The following is an 18792-nucleotide window of genomic DNA, read 5'->3' as shown; positions in this document are numbered from 1 at the left end:
TTACAGAATGACAGCAGTGTTAACCAAAAAGGATAGGATATTATTCTTTGGAAATAAAACTTAAAAGAAATTTATTTGTTATCTTAAATTATTGGTCTATTTTAAGTTGAAACCTGTAATTGAAATAAAGTAAAAACTCTCAAAGTGATACTTTGCTTAAAAAAACTAGCCATTTCTATATTTGGCATACTGAAAATAACTTAATGTATTTTTAATCAATTAAGTTTGGGATCAGGACATTTGTACTAATACAGAAATGGGTTTTGGAGCTCATTTTCTGCTCCATCTTTCTGTACAGAGTTATTTTGATGGTTGGATTTATTTCTTCACATTAAAATAGTGATGTCCAGCTACAGCAGAATGTTACCTTATATTTTCCTGGGCAAATACTTCAGTAGCCAACCTGAGATGTGTGTGATAGATAGATATTTGTGAACACTATATTCACTTGGAAATCTTTTGTAAACTACCCTACATTTGAAGGTTTAGTCAAGCTGAGGGATAATTCTCTCCTATTTGTTCTGTCTGCTTCTTTCTCATACAGAGATTCCTTTCACCAATTTAGTTCTGTCTTTCCAAGTACCTGTTAGTGATTGTTACAATCATATATGCCTTCCCATATACAGTAGAATTTTTTCCATCTTTCCATCCTGCCCTGACACTCCAATCCTGTGTTTATCATAAGGAGGATATTTGTTACATTAAGGAAACTTCTTGGATAAACTTCGACTCAAAAGCAAACAGCCTCATGTTGATGTGATCTCCACAGAGGGACACCTGCTAAGTCCAAGGCTCCAGCTGATTCTGGAAACAGAGCTAGAATAAAGAGGAAAAAAGCCCCAAACTGGGGGGCTGGGGAGATGAGAATAAAGATGAAATTCAACTTTAAAATGACTGCATGTACAGATTTAGTTTTCTTAGCTGACTTTTCATTGGAGATTTTCCTTATTCCTTCTATGTACATTTTCTACTGCATAGAATAAATGTTCAGTTAAAAACATTCCTTGGTCAACCAAATTAATTTTAAATCTGAGGAATTAGTGGGCACCCCTTTTTGTTTCTGTACCCTTCATTATTTTGAAGGAAAAACAAAACAAACCAAAAAGTTTACAATTACAATTTTAAGAAACATTTCTATTTTACTCTAATTACTGCTGTATTTCATTAGAACTAGCATGAGCCAGGTTTATGTATGCTGCAAGAAAATGCATTTGGTAAGTTGTCAGTTCATGCATCCTCTCCTTCACTCTCTCACACATTACTGTGTATGTTACTGGCCTGGATTCCTCTGCCAATCTTTTTGTTAGCAGTTCTGCAAAATTCTACCACTAATCTAAAGATGTAATTTGAATACTTTATCTTAGCACTTCCCACACAGTGGCAGCTGCAAAGCACAAATGTTGACTGGACTCCATTTTTTGGAGCCTGAATGGAGACTGGTGGAAAATATTGGTAATGTAAACATTCTGCAGACCTTGCAAAAAGTTATGATCATCCTTCCTAAGAATGCAATATTTGACATGTCACACATTTATCCAGGACCTGTAAGCAGTCATCAATCTGCAAATACAGCACCCCTGTGTAGAACAGGGATGAAACAGAAATTGTGAGGATAGAACCTCTAACTCCTGCTTTGGTTTTACAACATGTACACAACAAAATGTCATCCATCTTAGGGTTGGTAAAGCAATCCCTGACTGGCATTTTTCATGCAGTGTTTGCTCATATTTTTTAAAAGTCCTTTAATTCTAAAGCAGCTTTTTCAAAGCCACAGAAGTGATACCTGGAGTTTTAAAACTTTTCTGATGTCCAGTATTCAGGATGCAGAGTGGTCAGTTAAACTGGAGTTGGTCTGGGTATGAAACATATCAAATTTTTATAAATAATAATGAGTTACTGATTTATTTTCCATTGTAATTTTATTTTTGTTGGTAAGAAATTATCTAAACATGCCAAGTATCACTAATAATTCTATAGAATTTGACAAATGCATACAGTTAATAAGTTTTGAGGACTTCACTGTGTAATAACTGAAATTTCTTCTGTCATCCAAGAGATGTTAACTACAAATTACAAGAAATAAATTTAGTTATGATTAACTATTTTTTAACTACTTGAACTATAGTAACATTTTCATATCCATTATTTCTTGAAGCAGTTATGTACTTTACAGATTAAGACATTTTGTTACTTCTCTTTTATTATCAAAAAATACCCAAGCATTTGATCAAAAGCAAGATTTGCTGGTATTTTTGTGCATGGCTTTTCAAAATGCTGAGTTTTGTGAAGGAATACATTTCTACAGGAATAATTTACTGCTTCAGTAGTTTTGGGAAGAGAAACATTAAACCTATTTTGAGCCTTAATTTAAAAAAATTTGATAAATGTTTTCAGTTTTGATGAGTATTTTATTAGATTTGGAGTGTGATCTCTACAGGAATATAAATCCTAAGTTCTTCTTTAGTTAAGATGTAAGATGCTATTATTTTTAAGTTTAAGAATTTGAAAACTGTGTAGCATGAAAATACTGATAAGCATGGACTTCTATTTAAAGACAAGATTAAAGGAGTAATTATAAAAATGTCATTAAAGGCCAGCTCATTTTCCTCTTTGCCAGGTTGCCAAGATTTGATTGTCCAATAATTATATAAATTCAAATTAGTGTTTACTCTTGTTCATTATTTGAGTAAGGACAGAGTTCATGTTGTCTGATGGCAGTATCAAACCATTATCAGGAGAGTTAAGGAAAGACAGATGGGAAAACACTTTTTGTGGTTTATAAGGCCTCTGCCCTTACATTTTATAATTAATTTCTGCTTGGTGCATATGTGTTTTCAAAACTCTACACATCATTAAGCTTTATAAAGTATTTTAATATCTGTCACCCTTCTTGAAAAAGTGCAGACTGCCTCACAACCAACCTTCATGGCTGAGAAATGACAAGCCAAACATTGACTCCAGAGGTGTTTCACCTGAAGGAGTAATCAAAAAGGAGGAATTAAATTTTAATAATTTTAAAAAACATAATTATTAATTTTTAATTATACACTAAATATACATGCATGGAAAATGATAACGTCTGAAATTCAGGTGCTATTCTGGGAATTTTGTCTCCAGATTTCTCTTTGTTATAAAAGATGAGGAAGAGAAAGCAATTTACTTATGCTTGTGAGGTACCCAGCATGCCAGTTCATCTCCCTAATGCGAACAGCAGTGAAAGCACTGCTTGTTTTGTCTCAGGGAGCATCTTTAGATTTATTTTTGAAACAATGCAAGATTTATCAAAGAAAGGTTTCTGTTTCTGATTGTGTGTGATTTTTTTAATTCCTGTTTCTTTATACCACCTTCATCAGAATCCCTGCTGGCCTATCATATTATGGCAGTACACTTAATTTCTATTTTCCTTACTTGGACATAGTTTCTACTCTGAGAAACATTTTGCATCCAGTAGATGCCCTGACTCTTTTGTTTAAAACTGACAGACTTTGGGAACAGGGAGGTTTTAGTTGTGATTATATGTGTTCGTGCATGTTAGTGTGCCTTTATGTATTTTACTCAACATGAAAAAAATCATACATTCCTCTACCTTGTGATATCTTGTGATAATGCTGTCAAGAAGTGTGCAGATTTTATTTAAAGCTTCTTCATTATTTTTTCTTCCCACTTTTTAAATGAAAATTAAAATCTGACAAGGGTGATAAAAATAACATTATTTTTCTCTGACCTGGTAAATATCTTGTGCATAATTATAGATGAGTATTTTGACAGTTTCACTTTAAACTGTCTGGTCCCCTTGTCTGGAAAAAACCTGTCTCTTTTTCTCCTCTCTGTTTTCTGACTGTTTTGATGTCTCTGAAAAACTCTGGAAGAAGCTACTTTTGCATAACTCCCTGCTAAGAGGCAATTTCTGCAGGAATGAAATCTGTATTTTCCTGTGTCTGCTGTGTAATCAGTCTGTCCCCTGCCTCATCTCCTTTGGCATTTCATCATCACGTCTGTAGTCCAAGTCATGCTCTTGGATGTCTTACACAGCCACCAAGCACTTCCTAGGAGTTGTTGTCCCTAACTACTCACTGGAAAACAGACTGAGTGCAGGAGATACACAAAGTACTGCTTTAAAATGTTCCTGAACACAGTCAATAGAGCAGTGATGCTGGAAATGAAGCTCTGTGTCCAGGTCTCTGTTGACAGGGAACCCCTAAAACATGGGAAGCCTGGACAGAGCAATGCAGATCAAACCAATATGGTTAACATGACATTCTCCCTTTATTCTGTCTCAAATGGCAGGTTATGTACACTTTGATATGGTTTACAATGACAGGTCATAAGAAGAATGCAAACAAACATTGCTTATCTTATTCTTAAGGTGGGTAAAATGTTCACAATACAAACTATACCTATCAACACCTAAAAACCCACTGTCCCATGTGCACACCGTACGTAATATTAACTGCGCCACAGGCTTCACTGGCCTGAATTTGGGGCCCAGGCTGGGCTCAAACTTTAATCCAAATAAAAATCATGTCCTCACTCTCTAAGAAATTCTGCAACAGGTCTCTGTTTTCAGAATGGGGGTTTGAATATTTATCTCAGGCATTTTTCATGAGTGCTCTACTCTACTCAGAGTGCTTTAGACTGCTGCTTAGTCTAAAGCCGTCACTTCTTTTTGATGCCATACCTGCTGTCTGTGTGTAGTAGGTGTGCTCTAGGCATTCACAGCTGAGCACTCCTTGTGGGAAACAAAGATGTGACAATTCAAGGCTTATCTGGCACATGCATGGGAGCTCAGGCCCAGCAGGATTAGTGCTGATGGCCCAGGGCTGTAAACTCAGTGGCACAGCTTTAGGCACCACAAAAAGCACAAGTTAGCACAAGTTTGATGTCAAGAGTGGAAGATTGAAAATGTAGTTTCAGACATTCAGTACTTTTGCCCACCTTGCTGTCACCTAAAGGAAAAGCCAGGCTAAATCTGCGGATGCACACAAGTCTAACAGCACTGCTAAATATCAGTTGATTTTTTTTTTTAGGCAACAGAATTCTTTGGGGTCTGTTTTCTGCACTCTCACTGTTTGTTTCTATAAACTGGCAGCGTGACCTTTTTTTTCATGAGAGCATTTTGAATATAGCACAACCTTTCATGAGAACACATTCCAAAGGAGGGCTATTTTTAAACAAAATTACATAGGCCCAGTGTGCCCACCCACAAGATAGCACTTGCCCAGGAAATGTGTAACATTTCCACAGAGATATGACTTGCCATAAAATATTAAATTTCATTTCTTTGTGGATATTTTCTTTGAAAAGTGTTATTTCTGGTGTGACAGTCCATGAATAAACAGATTTGAACGGCTTTTCTTTGAGATGCTGTTAGCTTTTCATTCTTCAGGTTTTATCAACAGAAAATATGTTCCCTCTAAGCATGCACAGTACTTGCCCTGCTGTACAGTGCAAGGGTTCTGTGGATTAATTTTTGACCATCCCATTGTATTTCTGCTCTCAATTTCCTGTGTTCTCCTTCTGTCCAGAGAGTGATAGAGTTGTCCTCAGTAACACATATAAAGACTAAAAGGAGAATGCCTCGCCAGAAAATACAAAAATGTACGTTCTTTTCAAGCTGAGAATGTTTATGGCAAGTAGTCCCTGAGGAATTGTGATGGACAGGCTTTAGTTTGGGACTGGCCTAAGATTGTTTTATAGTGCTCAACCACTGTCTTTACCAAGACTAGGGATTTTATTTGGGTCCAACAGCCCTGCTGTGAACAGAGGCATTAGACAAGATCTGCAGACCTGTGACAGAAATTCTTTGAGATAAGAGATACACAATATTATCAGTAGAGGAACCTAATTATATTACAGCAAGATCTTAAAATGTTCAGCTTATGGGATATGAAAAATGTGAAAACAGTGATAAAAAATTATTAATTTTCATATCTTCATTTCAAGGCTTTCAGAACTCCCTCCTAGTCTAGTAACACTGTCAGAATGCAAATTCAGTTCTAGTCATAAACATTAATAAAATGGATAGCTTGTCAGTTTTATTTGATTAGAGGTTGGAAAAGTGAATACTTTTAATAGGAAAAATGGATTTTCATTCTGATATGGAATTTACTTCTATCACTATCATGATATCTTTACAAGTCAAATGATTTTTTTTCTAGTGCCAAATGTTATCATTATTCCATAGTTAATATAATATTTATAATAGCATGTAAATGTGTTTGAATACTAGTATGGAGGTCCTTGTGTATAAATAAAGAATTACTACAAAACAATTATTCTGTAAGTAAGAATGCTATTAATATTCCATATTCATTCCATGCCATGTTTCCTGAGTCATGCCACATGGTGGCCTAAGTGTTAGATTGCAGATAAATTCTGTTAAGATGCTGTAAAAGGCACAACAGGCTCCTGTGCTTTTCCTGCAGGTACCCAGAGCCATTCACTGCTTACTTCCTGGCGGGCAGTGATCCCGATTTCCTTGTGATGCCACAAGCTGGAGAACTTCTCCCGGCAGGCACTGTGGGAACCCATATTACAGTGGGATACAAGCCAAGGATGTATGGCAGGAAGCAGACAGCAACGCTGGTCATCGAGGTAAGCCTTACTGTCTTGGGTTGTGTAACCAAAAATAAAAAAGTTTATTCTATTCCATCTGTTGAAACCAGCTGGGGAGGTGTAACTCAAGGGGAAGTATCTCATCTCTTGTAAATCCAGGGGGAAGTGGGGTGACTGCCTTCTGGTAATGGGCCAGTTGTTAAAACTGAGTAGGGCATTGTTCCTTATCTTTTTCCACCCTCTGGGGGATATCTTTTGGTAATGGGCTGTTAAGGCTAACCAATGACATGACACATTACATCATCCCATTGGGAGATGCTCCACCCAGTGAGGGGAGCCAGCCATTCCTACCTAGATAAAAAACTGGGACCTAGGGATACCAGACAGTCTATTTTTCCACTGGATTCCCGAAGGAAGACTGGACCCATCTCACCATTACTGGACCCTTTTCTACAGGATCATCTGTACTCCAACAGAACCACATCTGTTACTCTAGGTGGGCTTACTTTGGACTGCTTCCAACACCCTGACCAACAGGGTGTCAGGTTGTATTTCTGACTCTGTCAGGGTTTCTAGGATTTTCTGTTTGTTTTGTTTGCTTGTTTTTTGTATTACTACATTTGTATTCTTAATATTTTTAGTAAAGAGCTGTTATTCCTATTCCCAAATCTTTGCCTGAGAAGTCTTTAATTGGAAAACTATAATAATTTGGAAGGGGGGAGGGTTACATTCTCCATTCCAAAGGAAACTCCAACTTTCCCTGGCAGATACCTGTCTTGCCAACAAAGACACTTGCCCAGGGCAATGCACAAATGCACCTCCAGGAGTGCCAGCAGGAGGAGGAATCCTGCATCAGAGAGCAGCACTTCAACACACTCAGAGCATGTGCTGTGATGATTTTGCTACTCCTCACAATGGGCAAAAAGAAAACTAAATTTGGAGAATTGACTGATTACAAGCTGGAAAAATGTACTGTATTTTACACTGTATTTTACACTGTATTACAGTTAGTACACTATCCTTTTGCCATCAGCGCCAGAGGCAGATACTTAATCTTGATACTTTTACCTCAACTCCATAGACCACATGATTTTCACAAAGAATCAAAATAATCCTGTTGAGAGCTGGTGGAGAATATGAAAGTAATTGCGGATGTGGAGCCTAGGTTATTGATTTTAATTGTATTATAAATCTTGTATGATCAAAGGCTCCAAGAAGGCAGGTGCCAAACTGTGGAAGAGAGAATTTCAGAACACAAAGTCAGGAATAGCTCTTTTGAAGCAAGATGCAAAATAGACAAAAATTATTTGCAACTAAATGGGCTGTGTAAGTTGGAAGGTCAGGAAACATTTGAAGACATGTATTCCTTCAGCAGTTAAAATGCTCTCAGAAACCAATTTTCAAGTTTTAAGTTATTCTTTAGAAGGAATCTGTTGAAAACACACAGCAGGGGTAAACACCCCACATTCTCTATAAATCATGGTTTGTATTTTCAGTCTATTCACTGCATGCTGGTACTGTTTTCAGACTACTATATTAGAAGTGAAACAGCAACATTGATTTAAGAAATAAGATGGTCCAAAAGTTGATAAAAAGATGCATGGCAAATCACTACAGTGTTTTATCTCTATAAGTGACAACTTGTATAATAGTGAATAAGAAATCCAAATCCTGGAAAAAACAAGGTCCTTCAATCCCTCCTACTTGTTTTCTTTTACTGTATTAGATGTTTGATTAATATAATCAAATTTTACTGTATTAGATGTTTGATTAATATAATCTTTATATAAACAGCAATTATGTTTATCACACTTCCATTTAAAAAATAAGACAGCTTACTGAATATATTCTGTGCTATTTTATGTTTACAAAGTATGACACAGCTACAGAGCTCAGAAACTTTTAATGAAGTTTTGGAACTGAACTCCTGTTTTTAGGCATGGCACATACAAATGCACTAGCTTTGCTTGTCCTTGGCTTTGCTTTCATCACTAACAAGGAGATTTCACTAAAAATCTGTCTGGAATGGGACAAACACAATGATCAAAGGTTATTATTAGCTTTTTAAGAACTCAGGCAGTAATCCAGAAATTTTTTTTAGGAATTTATCAGTATGGATGGCATGCATCTAATTGGATTTTTAAGCTACATGCACTCATATCTCAGTGCCTGGTTATGATCTAGGCAGACAGCTCTTTACATCTCCACTTTTGCTCCTGTGTGTGGCTGCAGTAAGTCAGTCATTCATACATATTACATATATATATATATATATATATATATATATATATATATATATATATATATATATATATATATCAGATCACATCTTATTGTCTCTATTCCTGGACAATTAAAAATGCATCAAGGATTCTTGGTGCTCATCAGCGCATTTTGGACCAATAAAAGTCCATCACGATCTGTTAGAGTTGTTGCTAGCATTCTTACTCAAATTACAGAATTCAGTGGTTTCTGTAATGTTTTGACGAGGCTTGCATTCCCTTTGCTCTTTTTGGTAGCTCTTTTTTTGTTTTCCACATAAGCTTTAATTCCTGGAGTTCTAATGGAAGGCAGAGCATCTGTGCCTGTGTGTGATTCAGTGCTGTGCTCTCAGCACTGACCCAAAATAAGGTTTGGTGACATGTTGGGAATACCTGAGACTCATTTCTGCCTTTTGTGTTTGTTGAAATCATTTTCATTAGTGACCTGAGGGAGACAGACTTAGTTAGTTATATTAAATAAAAGCAGTATTAAATCATTCTTATTTGGGGAATAAGAATGGAGGTGGTGAAATGCAATTAGTGTTTGACCCAACACTGAAGAACCTTTCTTGCATGCATCCTCTCTAGCCAATATATTGGCTGAGGCTTTGAGCTATTTTTAGAAATGTTGAAGAAGCTTCTTTTCTTTTGCAGTGCCTCTCTTCTGCTGCAGCTGTAATAAAGGATTACAGTGCTCTTGCTTTAAAATGTCTTTTGCATTTTCAAGGGTAAAGTCATAGTCCTAACACTAACATATTTTTATTATGAAATTCTTTGAACAGTGGGTAGCAGATTTGTAATTTTTGTGTGTTTCAATGAACAGTGATAATTAAGCTGTAAAGTAGCAGAGATAGCAGTGTAAGTTCTTTGGTTTATGTTCATCATTACAATTGTGCTGTAAAGGAAAATGGGAGGTTAGGATTATGGAGAAAGATCCTACAGTCATCTTTTTCTCATTTGTTTCAAATGTTAAATCCAAATATTGTATGTACTTTTTTTTTTTTTTTTTTGGTTTATTACCCTGCTGAGAAGCTAATTAGCATTAACATATATGTAACAGTCTGTCTCTACCAGGACTTTGTACATTTTATTACCAGTTTGTACATTTTATTAACTGAATATATATATATGTAATGGAAATAATGTTGACTAATTTATATTTCTGCACACAAATCAGATACTTCGTGGGATACAGTATGGATTCTTTCTGACTTAATATTCATGAATACTTACAGTAGATTCTATTAATGGCAGGAAACCTTAATTACTTTGCTGAAGCAGTTAAAGTTCTTGAACCATCATTAAAACTTCTGCTTTCAGTCAACTACATATCAAAACAATTGAAGTTAGATAATTATTTAAATAGCTGCTAGGAATCAATTTTGCAGAAGTGACAGAGAAAATTACTTTAAAATTTCATGTAGATCAAAGCATGAACAATTAAAGAAAGGCAGTAAGGAAAATAATCATGCTTGTTTCTTTGAAAAAGCTTGTACCTTTGAATGAGGACATCACAACCTAATTGAGCTACAGGTAAGAAACAGTGAAACGGTGCCTGAACAGCATTTTTAAATAGGTATTTTTCCATAATCAAACTTCTAAATTTAGAATTGCCTTCAGAAACTGTGCAGTTCTGACTGAAAAAAAAAAAAATATTACCGCTAATGATAAATAAGTGAAGAGAGCACACTTCTTAGATAAGCTGTAAAGTGCTGTGGTGACAGAAGGCATTTCCTGATCCACGGTGACATCCCAGAGCTGTGATGTGCCAGAGCTGAGGGGATCAGGGTGCAGCTGGGGCAGGAATCACAGCCAGACACAAGGTGGAGCAGCCAGGAGGTTGGGAATCCTTGGCAAAGGGCATCTTCCTGTCGGCTTGCAGTTAATTTCCTTTCACTGTGCTGAATTCAGCTGGAGACCAGAGCAATTGCTTTGTAATTCATGTGTGAGACTTCTGAGATACTCTAAAGCAGAAGGCACACACAATAAGTCTTAAATGATAAAATAGGTGTCAGAGTGAACCAGATTGCAGGTAACATTATCAAGCCCTGCAGAAGTCAGGCTTGTGCACCTTTATTACTGAATAATCACTAACTTAGCCTATGGAAGATAGCATATCAAAACCATTTGTCATGCTGTTCTGCAAATAAATGATGCAGTGTGCCAGCCACAGTACCCAGGTGTGGCTTCTCTAAACTTGTCTGTGCATATCTTAACAGCAAACAGTACTGTTACATATTCAGCAGCTTGCTGAAACTGCCTTGTTCCTGGTGGATTTCTTAATTACCATAGTTTAATGTTATTTTAAATTGTATCTCTTGAAAAGAATGAGCAAGGAAAAAATGTAACTAACTTACTGGAATAATTTAAGTAGTTTCCCATCAAATAAGATACATGTTGGTGTTGGCTTGAGTTTTAGGATTAGAAGTAGAATGCAGAATCAGTACTCAATATTTTTGATTCACAAGCATGGGGAAGGGTTTTGCTTATTGAGACTTATGGTTCTGGTAATGGCAAAAGATGATAATAATGTGGGAACCATTGCTGCAAAAGTGTATTTAGATCATTGTCAGTCCTGGAGGATTTTGGTTATATAATGTCCAAGCAATTATACACCTGCTGTTTTAAGTACAGAAATCGGTTAAGTAAATTTTATATCTAGATGTGTTCCTTAATATAAGAAAATCATTCTTATCCACCTTCTTCATTAGAAATTGGTCAGAACCTGGATGGGCATTTATCTGCTTGTGGGAGGTGGTTTTTAATGCTTTGGGGTTTTTTGGTTCTTTGTTATTAAACTATCATCTTAATCCATGATTTTTCTTGCCTTTGCTCTTCCCTTGCACAGTTCACATAAAGGTTTGCTTTACACTGATTGTAATTGGTCATATTTTTTGTTTGTATAACAAAACATTGCAGTATAAATTAATTACACTACCTGTAATTTCCTGTTTGTTAACTTTTAAGGAAGTCTTGCAAATACTATTTTGATTTTTCTGAGTTAACAATAGTTGGAAGCTAACTTGAATACAACATTCCTTGAAATTCCTGATCCTAGCTCCCAATCCACTTTCCTAACACAAATTGCTTTGGCAGTTATTTATCATGTACATCAGTAGCACTTCCAGCCTTCAGTGAACACCCATGGATAATCTGCGTTTTGCAAATTAATCCTATGAATCATGAGGCATCAGTAAAAAAGGGTTGGATACCAAACAAATAGATTTTTATATAATTTATTTAGTGACTGTTACCAGTATTGGCTGAATAATTTGCTTCATGAACATTGCTCAGTCAGCCATCAAAATGATTGAATGACTTACTTGAATAAGTTACATTATTTAATAAGAAGTGGCAGTGTGTGTCATATTTTTTAATTGTTGGAAACACTGTTCAGAAAGATTTAGCTCAGCAGATGGCCATAACTCCAAGTCAGGTGAGCTGAATTGTTATTCTCTTCACATTTTGATTCAGGAATATTGAGGTTTTGAAAAAAGAAAGTCGTTCATTTCAACAAGAAATCCTCCCTCAGATTGCCAAGGACATTCAGAATATGATCTGGTCTTTCTTCTTAAATTGTGAGTGAAATAGGCCTAAATATGCATCACAGGGAGCCTGGATTCTTAACTACCTATGTTTAAATCAGATATGTCTTAAGAGAGATTCCCTTTTGTAATTCTGTTCTAGTCATAGTACAGACTGCATCAGATTTCATACCTTCATCTTTAGATTTTGTTACTATCAGAGCTAGTATTGGAATTATTCCAAATTTGATACAATAAACTGCATTCATTGCCTTAAAGATGGGAAGAAGAGCTCCTCTGATTTGGGAAATTTTGGCCTGCTTTGGAGGCAAGTAAATACAGCTTGTAAATCAAATATTCTATCCTAATTCTATGGTCATATGTAGATGACCTTTGAAAGTCTCTCTTCCTCCTCTCCACCATTCCAGAAAAATCTGAAACTGTGATGATCTGTATTTTCCTTTGCTGTGACATGTCTTGCCTGGAAACCCAAAGCAGCAGTTTTGAGGCACTTGCATGAATTTTGAAGATGATAAATTTACTCTTGCTGCAGTTTTCATATTACTTAGAATAACTACTGAAATTAAGCTTTACAGACTTATCCCAGAAAAAAATACTTACTGCTTGTGCAACTAATATTGTGCCCCTGGAAGGGCAAATTAAGTATTGTAGTAAAATAGACATTTGTGGTTGCCTAAGGTTTACTGAAAATTACTTAAATTTAGGTTGCCTTGAAAATTCTGATTTCTGCATGGTCCTAATGCTAAAGAAAGGACCCCAAGTTATGTTGACTACTACAGTAACTTTTCCATGTGTGTGACACTCATTTCCCCTTTGGCAGAAAATCCTGAGCTTACATTACACAACAGTAGGGGTTTTGTTTTTTTTATTTTTTCATTTAATGCATATATAAATGCACAATTTTTCTGGATGATTGTGTCCAGTAGTCCTGCATGATGGCACATGATTTACAATAGGTGAGCTAACATAGTTCAAGATAAGATATTCGGGTGCCATGTCTCCTGCTACAGAACACCTGACACAGCACCAGAACAGGCAGCTTTATTCGACAAGTCAAGCCATAATCCTTTTTTTTTCATTGGACACACAATCCAAGATATTTCTAGGGCAAACAGGAAATTAATAAGAGGTTATTACTAGCCAGAAGTCTGTATCTATTGTTTGATGCTGATGACAAGTTGAGAGATGGCATAGCCCACCATTTTTGTTTAAATCCCACTATTACTAATACTCTAGACAGTCAAGTCATAATGTGTATGGATTTCATGAACAATTTTTTGTATTATTAACTTGCTACTCAGTTTAAATCACTAGCTGAAACACCTTTCAGATCTTTTCTCTGACCTTGAAATAATCCATGAGACTCACACACAGTGAATATGACCCTGAGGTTACATTACCTTTAAACTAAATTGTTCATCTGCTTTATTAAAGAAAGATAAATTATTTCATTTTGTACTGAAGTTAATAAAATAATGAGCTAACTTTGGAGAGCGACTTCTCTTAAATGACAGCTTTATCTTTGGACAAAAGATACTGATGCTAGTTCATGTCACACCTGCTTTTTGCTGGCTTTTACTTTTACCTTTTCAGACAGTAAAGTTACTAGTTCATTTCACAGTATTAAATAAGGTTGAGAATAAAGATGAGTTAATTTGCCTGTTTTACAGTGAATAATATTCAATTTAAATGAGATTTTGATTTTAGTAGGATAGTAATAAAAATTTTGAAAAAACTATGCATGCATGGTGAAATATCTACTGAGTTCTCGTTTACTAATCTTACTGGAATAAGGTGAGTCACTCAGCAGAGACCATGTAAAATCAGTACTGCCAATTTTCAAGTAGAGGTTTCTTTAAAAATACACAGCAGAAAAACCTCATCTATTCTTTCAACAATGGTGCAGAAAAGTATAATTCAGTTGCCAAAATGCTGGTTAAAACTGCAATTAGAGAGTCATATGATGATGGTATTTGGGAGCTGCAAGTGTATGCAGTATATCTGTGAAATAAGTTACATGCTGTATAAGTGCACAGCAGAGAACAAAGCCTGAGCCAAATAGTTTATGGTTTAATGCTCTGAAATTTCTTTTTGTTGAATATCTGCATTATAAATTCAAAATTGCTTGCAATGATACTCCTTAAATATAATTTATCACTGAACAGGGTAGTAATTAGAATGGTGGGAAGAAGCACATGATAACAAAGATAAACATAATAGATTCAAACTTTCTCAGTGGCAAGTATAAAACTGATGTAACAAAACTTTTGTTAAAAGAAACATTTTACCAAGCTTTTTTTGCCCTCTTCTGTATGTTGCTGTAAATATGGGATGACTCCACAGAAAGTTGGAGGTGGAGAAGGTTCACTGCTCATCTCTGTGGCTTTTGTAGTGCTTTACCTAGACCATAATTAAATGGAAGTATGCAATAAATAACAAGACATATATACACACTGTGCTTTGGAGTTGGTTGATAATATTTATGGTGTGTCAAAATCTGTCCCAATTTGTGTGGGTATTGTGGCACCTCTCCACAGGCCAAATCTGGCTGGGGTACTGACAGGGCCAGCAGCAGAGCAGGAGCAGAGAGCTCACACTGGAGTGAGCCGCAAATCCAGCTGTGTCAGAAGAATCCAGCTGTGACTATCAGCTGAGGGAAAGACTCAGCTTTGAGAATTGACTGTGGCACAGTTTTCCAGAGCAATTTGAGAGCCTATCAGCCTTTCTGACCTTTTGTTTCTCAGATGAGGAATGGCACTGATGAGGTATGATGTTTCTATCTACAATTGATTGTTCTAAGGATTAAGTTAGTTGTAAATGGGAGATGAATTCCATGAAGTACAGGTGCTGTAATGATAAAACACTGTGAGTGGAAGTAGCAGAGAAAGGTGACTCTGTGAGCTGTGTCCCTGGAGTTCAACACAGCAGTAGAGCACCAAAAACCTGCTCTGGAACCAGCACAGCTGTGTGATTGCACTGCTGTGTCCTGTGGAAAGGCAGACCTGGAGAATTTGGAAATATCTCCCATTTCATGTGACTCTCCTGCTCTGAGAGTGCAAATTCAGAGTCTGGTATGTTGTGTGTACTGTGCTCATGCTCTGTGTTCTGTATAAAAGACAAATTTCACTTAAATGAATGTATTTTAATAGATGCACACATGCCGTATTTTCACTCTATCAGTTTTATCTCTGAAAGAAAAAAAAAAAGCCTTAAACGTAAAACCTGAGATTTTCAGTCACTAAGTGTGAGGGAATTGATGATAGTCTATACCTGAAGTGGGTATGCAATGCTTTGTCCTTTTGCACAGTACAAAGCTGGACATAATGACACATCATTTGAGATTTTGTAATATCTTCTGGGTTTGTAATATTTCTGTTGTTAGTTTGCAGCTTTGCGGTTTTTTTAAAGAAAAAAAGGACAGAAAACTAAAATCGAGGAATATACCTTTTTCTAGATGTAACGACAGGAAAGTGCTAGAGACTTGGCATAAAGACCTGCTTTCAAAAATGGAAGTGATATGTTATGAAAGGAAAATGATTGGAAGATCTGCAAAAACTACTCATGAGTATTTACAACCGAAATTCTGTTTCAGGACAAAAGAAGCATGGGAGGTAGACAGCAGTATACCCTAATATACACAGAAATAACAGTCCTTAAACTGGGATGTGTAGTAAGAATCAGGACAATGTATTCAGGAAGAATCAAGTATTCAAGCATTCCAAGACATGACGTGGAATGTTCCATTCCTGGAGACCAGTTATAAACAGAGAGCAAATGAAGAGTGTCATTTTCAATCCACATAAATATGCCTCAAACTAGAGATTCCAACATGAAGCTTTAATTTTCTTGTGCATGCTCTGAATCCTTTCCTCTCAGTTTTGTTCATTGTTTTAATGTGAAAATCCCACCATTTGATGATACGATTGTTGCCAATGTTAGAGCTGCAAGTGAATCGTACAGTATAAACTGTGAGGCATTTGTGTTGTGGTATGGAATAGTCACCTTTGAAAAACATACAGAGCTCTTTGAAAAACATACAGATCTCTGGGACTTCTAAATAAAAAAGGAATTTTAGATAAGCCAGAGAAGGTAAATTTCTCATCTTTGTTATGCCTGGTTCTGAAAAAAGTTGAATGTGATTTCAGGTCTCTGTTCCAGGAGTGCAATTCTCATTTTGTGTTATTCCAGTGCATTACATGGAAAAGGACAAATATCTTTGGAAAGCAGTGTTGCATCTTAGATCACTGATGAATTTTCAAGGTATTAGATCATTATTTTTTTTTTCCTTTCTCTGTTATTTTCAGACACAATCAATGCAGTGGACATATGTAATCAATGGACTTCCTCCACAGACTGTAACACCCACAGTGGCAGCAAAAGTAGTTTGCACCAGCAGCTACATAGAATCATCCACAGTCCGACAGCGCAATTTCATCCGTGAAAATCTGAAACTTATAACCACTGGAGCATCCTCACCAATCAAAGGAGCACCTTTGGTCCTTAGGAGGAAACAGAGAAGTTTATAATCTGCTGATTGTTTGGGGTTTTTTTGGTGAGAGAACAAATAAATTCTGAAGATAAAAAGAAAATATGGCCTCTTAATTTTTTTTTTAAGGCAGGTATGGTACACATGGATTGTATGTTCTGTATGGAAGATTCAGAGCACCTGAGCCCTAGTAATATTCCTGTTTTTCTGTAAGGGATTTTGGATGCCTAACAATTTATTTATGCCCTACAGATGTCAGCAAGTTCAGAGAAAGAACTTTGAGTTTAAAAAATATATATCTGAAGATTGGGTAACTCAAATTAATGCTTTGCTTTCTAAAGGATGTTGGTTTAATAAGACTGTAATAGGAAGTTTCAATGAAAATTCTGTGTGATGTTCAGAACATTACACCCATGCAAACCAAGCAAGAAAAAACAATCCATGATCTCTTCCACAAGAAAATCCTTAAATTTTCTTGCTTTGGCAAATTTCATTAATTACATTTATTAGGACATCTTTGCTCTGTATAAAATAACAATCTTGTTTTAATCATCCCATAACATTTAAAATCTTTGAAAATTATACATAGCACAGAAGTGAAATATATTGTCCTGCTGCAGTAATTTTATGTCAGGTATATTTTATAAAGTACTTTAGAACATTAACTTATAGAAGGCTGTGAGAAGTCAGTGAGGAATGAAGACAGATTTTCCTTTTTTTTTCTTAGAATAAACAAATCAGAGGTGCTATCCCTAGTGTGTTTCTATTTCCATTCTTTAGATGGGAATTCAGGCTTTCTCTGCTCTTGATATAATGCGGAAAATTAGATCTGTGCTTTGTTAGATCATTGGATGGGTAACTCCTGACTCCTTTCTTCATTGAGATTGTTTCTGCTGATTTTACTAACAGAACATAAATTGGATTTGTGCCTTTATTTTGATGGCAAAATGTACTTTGAGAAAAAGATGGCTTGGCACAGATGAAGTGCCTCCTTGGCTCCAATACAGAATGAGCATCACTGCTCAGGAATGGGGAGCCTGAGAACAACCTATGTAGGTCAGTGCAAATGAGCACCAATAAAACCCTTTTACTGCAATGTGCTTGAGGATTTTGTTTATGCCACACATTTTTAGAGAAGCTGTTACAGAAAATGTTGGGAACACATAAAACAGCAATGGTGCTTTTTTAATACCTCCTTCTAATGCAGGGTGCCCCATTTTGGTCAGAAACCAGGTAATGTGAAGTGAGAATAAAATCAGCTTTTTAAATTCAGTGCACAACGCTGGAAAGATACTGTCCATTCTGATATCTCTGGAAGACATTGAGAAAGAAGCTGTTGTAATATTTATCTTAAATGCTGCTGAGACCACAAATGCAGCTGGATTTCATAGGAAGGCTCTATCTGCATATATAAATGAAGCAGGTGTTTCTCTGACCATAAGAAATCAGAATTTATGGATCAGCAATGGTTTCACAACTAATGATCGGTGTTCTGGAAATACTTCATTGACATCTTTTTGTAAAAGCTTTTTTATCCTTGTTTCACTCCTTTTAAGTTATGCTTTCCTATTTAAAATGGCACTTTTTTGCAAGATGCACAAAATTTTGTAATCCTCACAGAAATGGATTAGCAGGTGGTGTAGAGGTGAATCACTTAAAAATTACATGGTGCTTACTCCAGAAATGTTATGCCCAATTTATTTGCCTGCACTTGCTGCTATTTGTAGTAGATTTCAAATTCTGTCATACATCTAAACATTTTAAACATCCATGAGAAGTTTGCAATGAAATAGTACCAGAGGGGTGCTTTCAAAGGAACCATTTTTATTATCTATTTTAAAAGGGATGAGTGCATAATTTGTGCTTACAAGACAAAATTATGTGGAGTTTTTTTTTTCAATGTGTACAAGGTCATATCTGACCTATGCATGATATACCTTTGTCA

General features: G+C 35.9%; 1 protein-coding gene across 1 annotated transcript in view; it reads left to right on the top strand.

Moving 5' to 3' along the window:
* The window catches only part of CFAP47 (cilia and flagella associated protein 47), a 261413-nt gene extending 244359 nt beyond the window's left edge, over positions 1 to 17054 (top strand). The window contains exons 63-64 of the mRNA XM_066314030.1: positions 6426 to 6594; positions 16666 to 17054. Of these exons, the coding sequence (XP_066170127.1) occupies positions 6426 to 6594; positions 16666 to 16887 (391 nt within the window). The 3' untranslated portion in view covers positions 16888 to 17054. The remainder of the gene's footprint in view (positions 1 to 6425; positions 6595 to 16665) is intronic.
* Positions 17055 to 18792: the final 1738 nt, after the last annotated feature.

This window comes from Sylvia atricapilla, chromosome 2, assembly GCF_009819655.1.
Source record: "Sylvia atricapilla isolate bSylAtr1 chromosome 2, bSylAtr1.pri, whole genome shotgun sequence".
Taxonomy (NCBI): domain Eukaryota; kingdom Metazoa; phylum Chordata; class Aves; order Passeriformes; family Sylviidae; genus Sylvia; species Sylvia atricapilla.
This window is presented reverse-complemented; position numbering and strand designations above follow the sequence as displayed.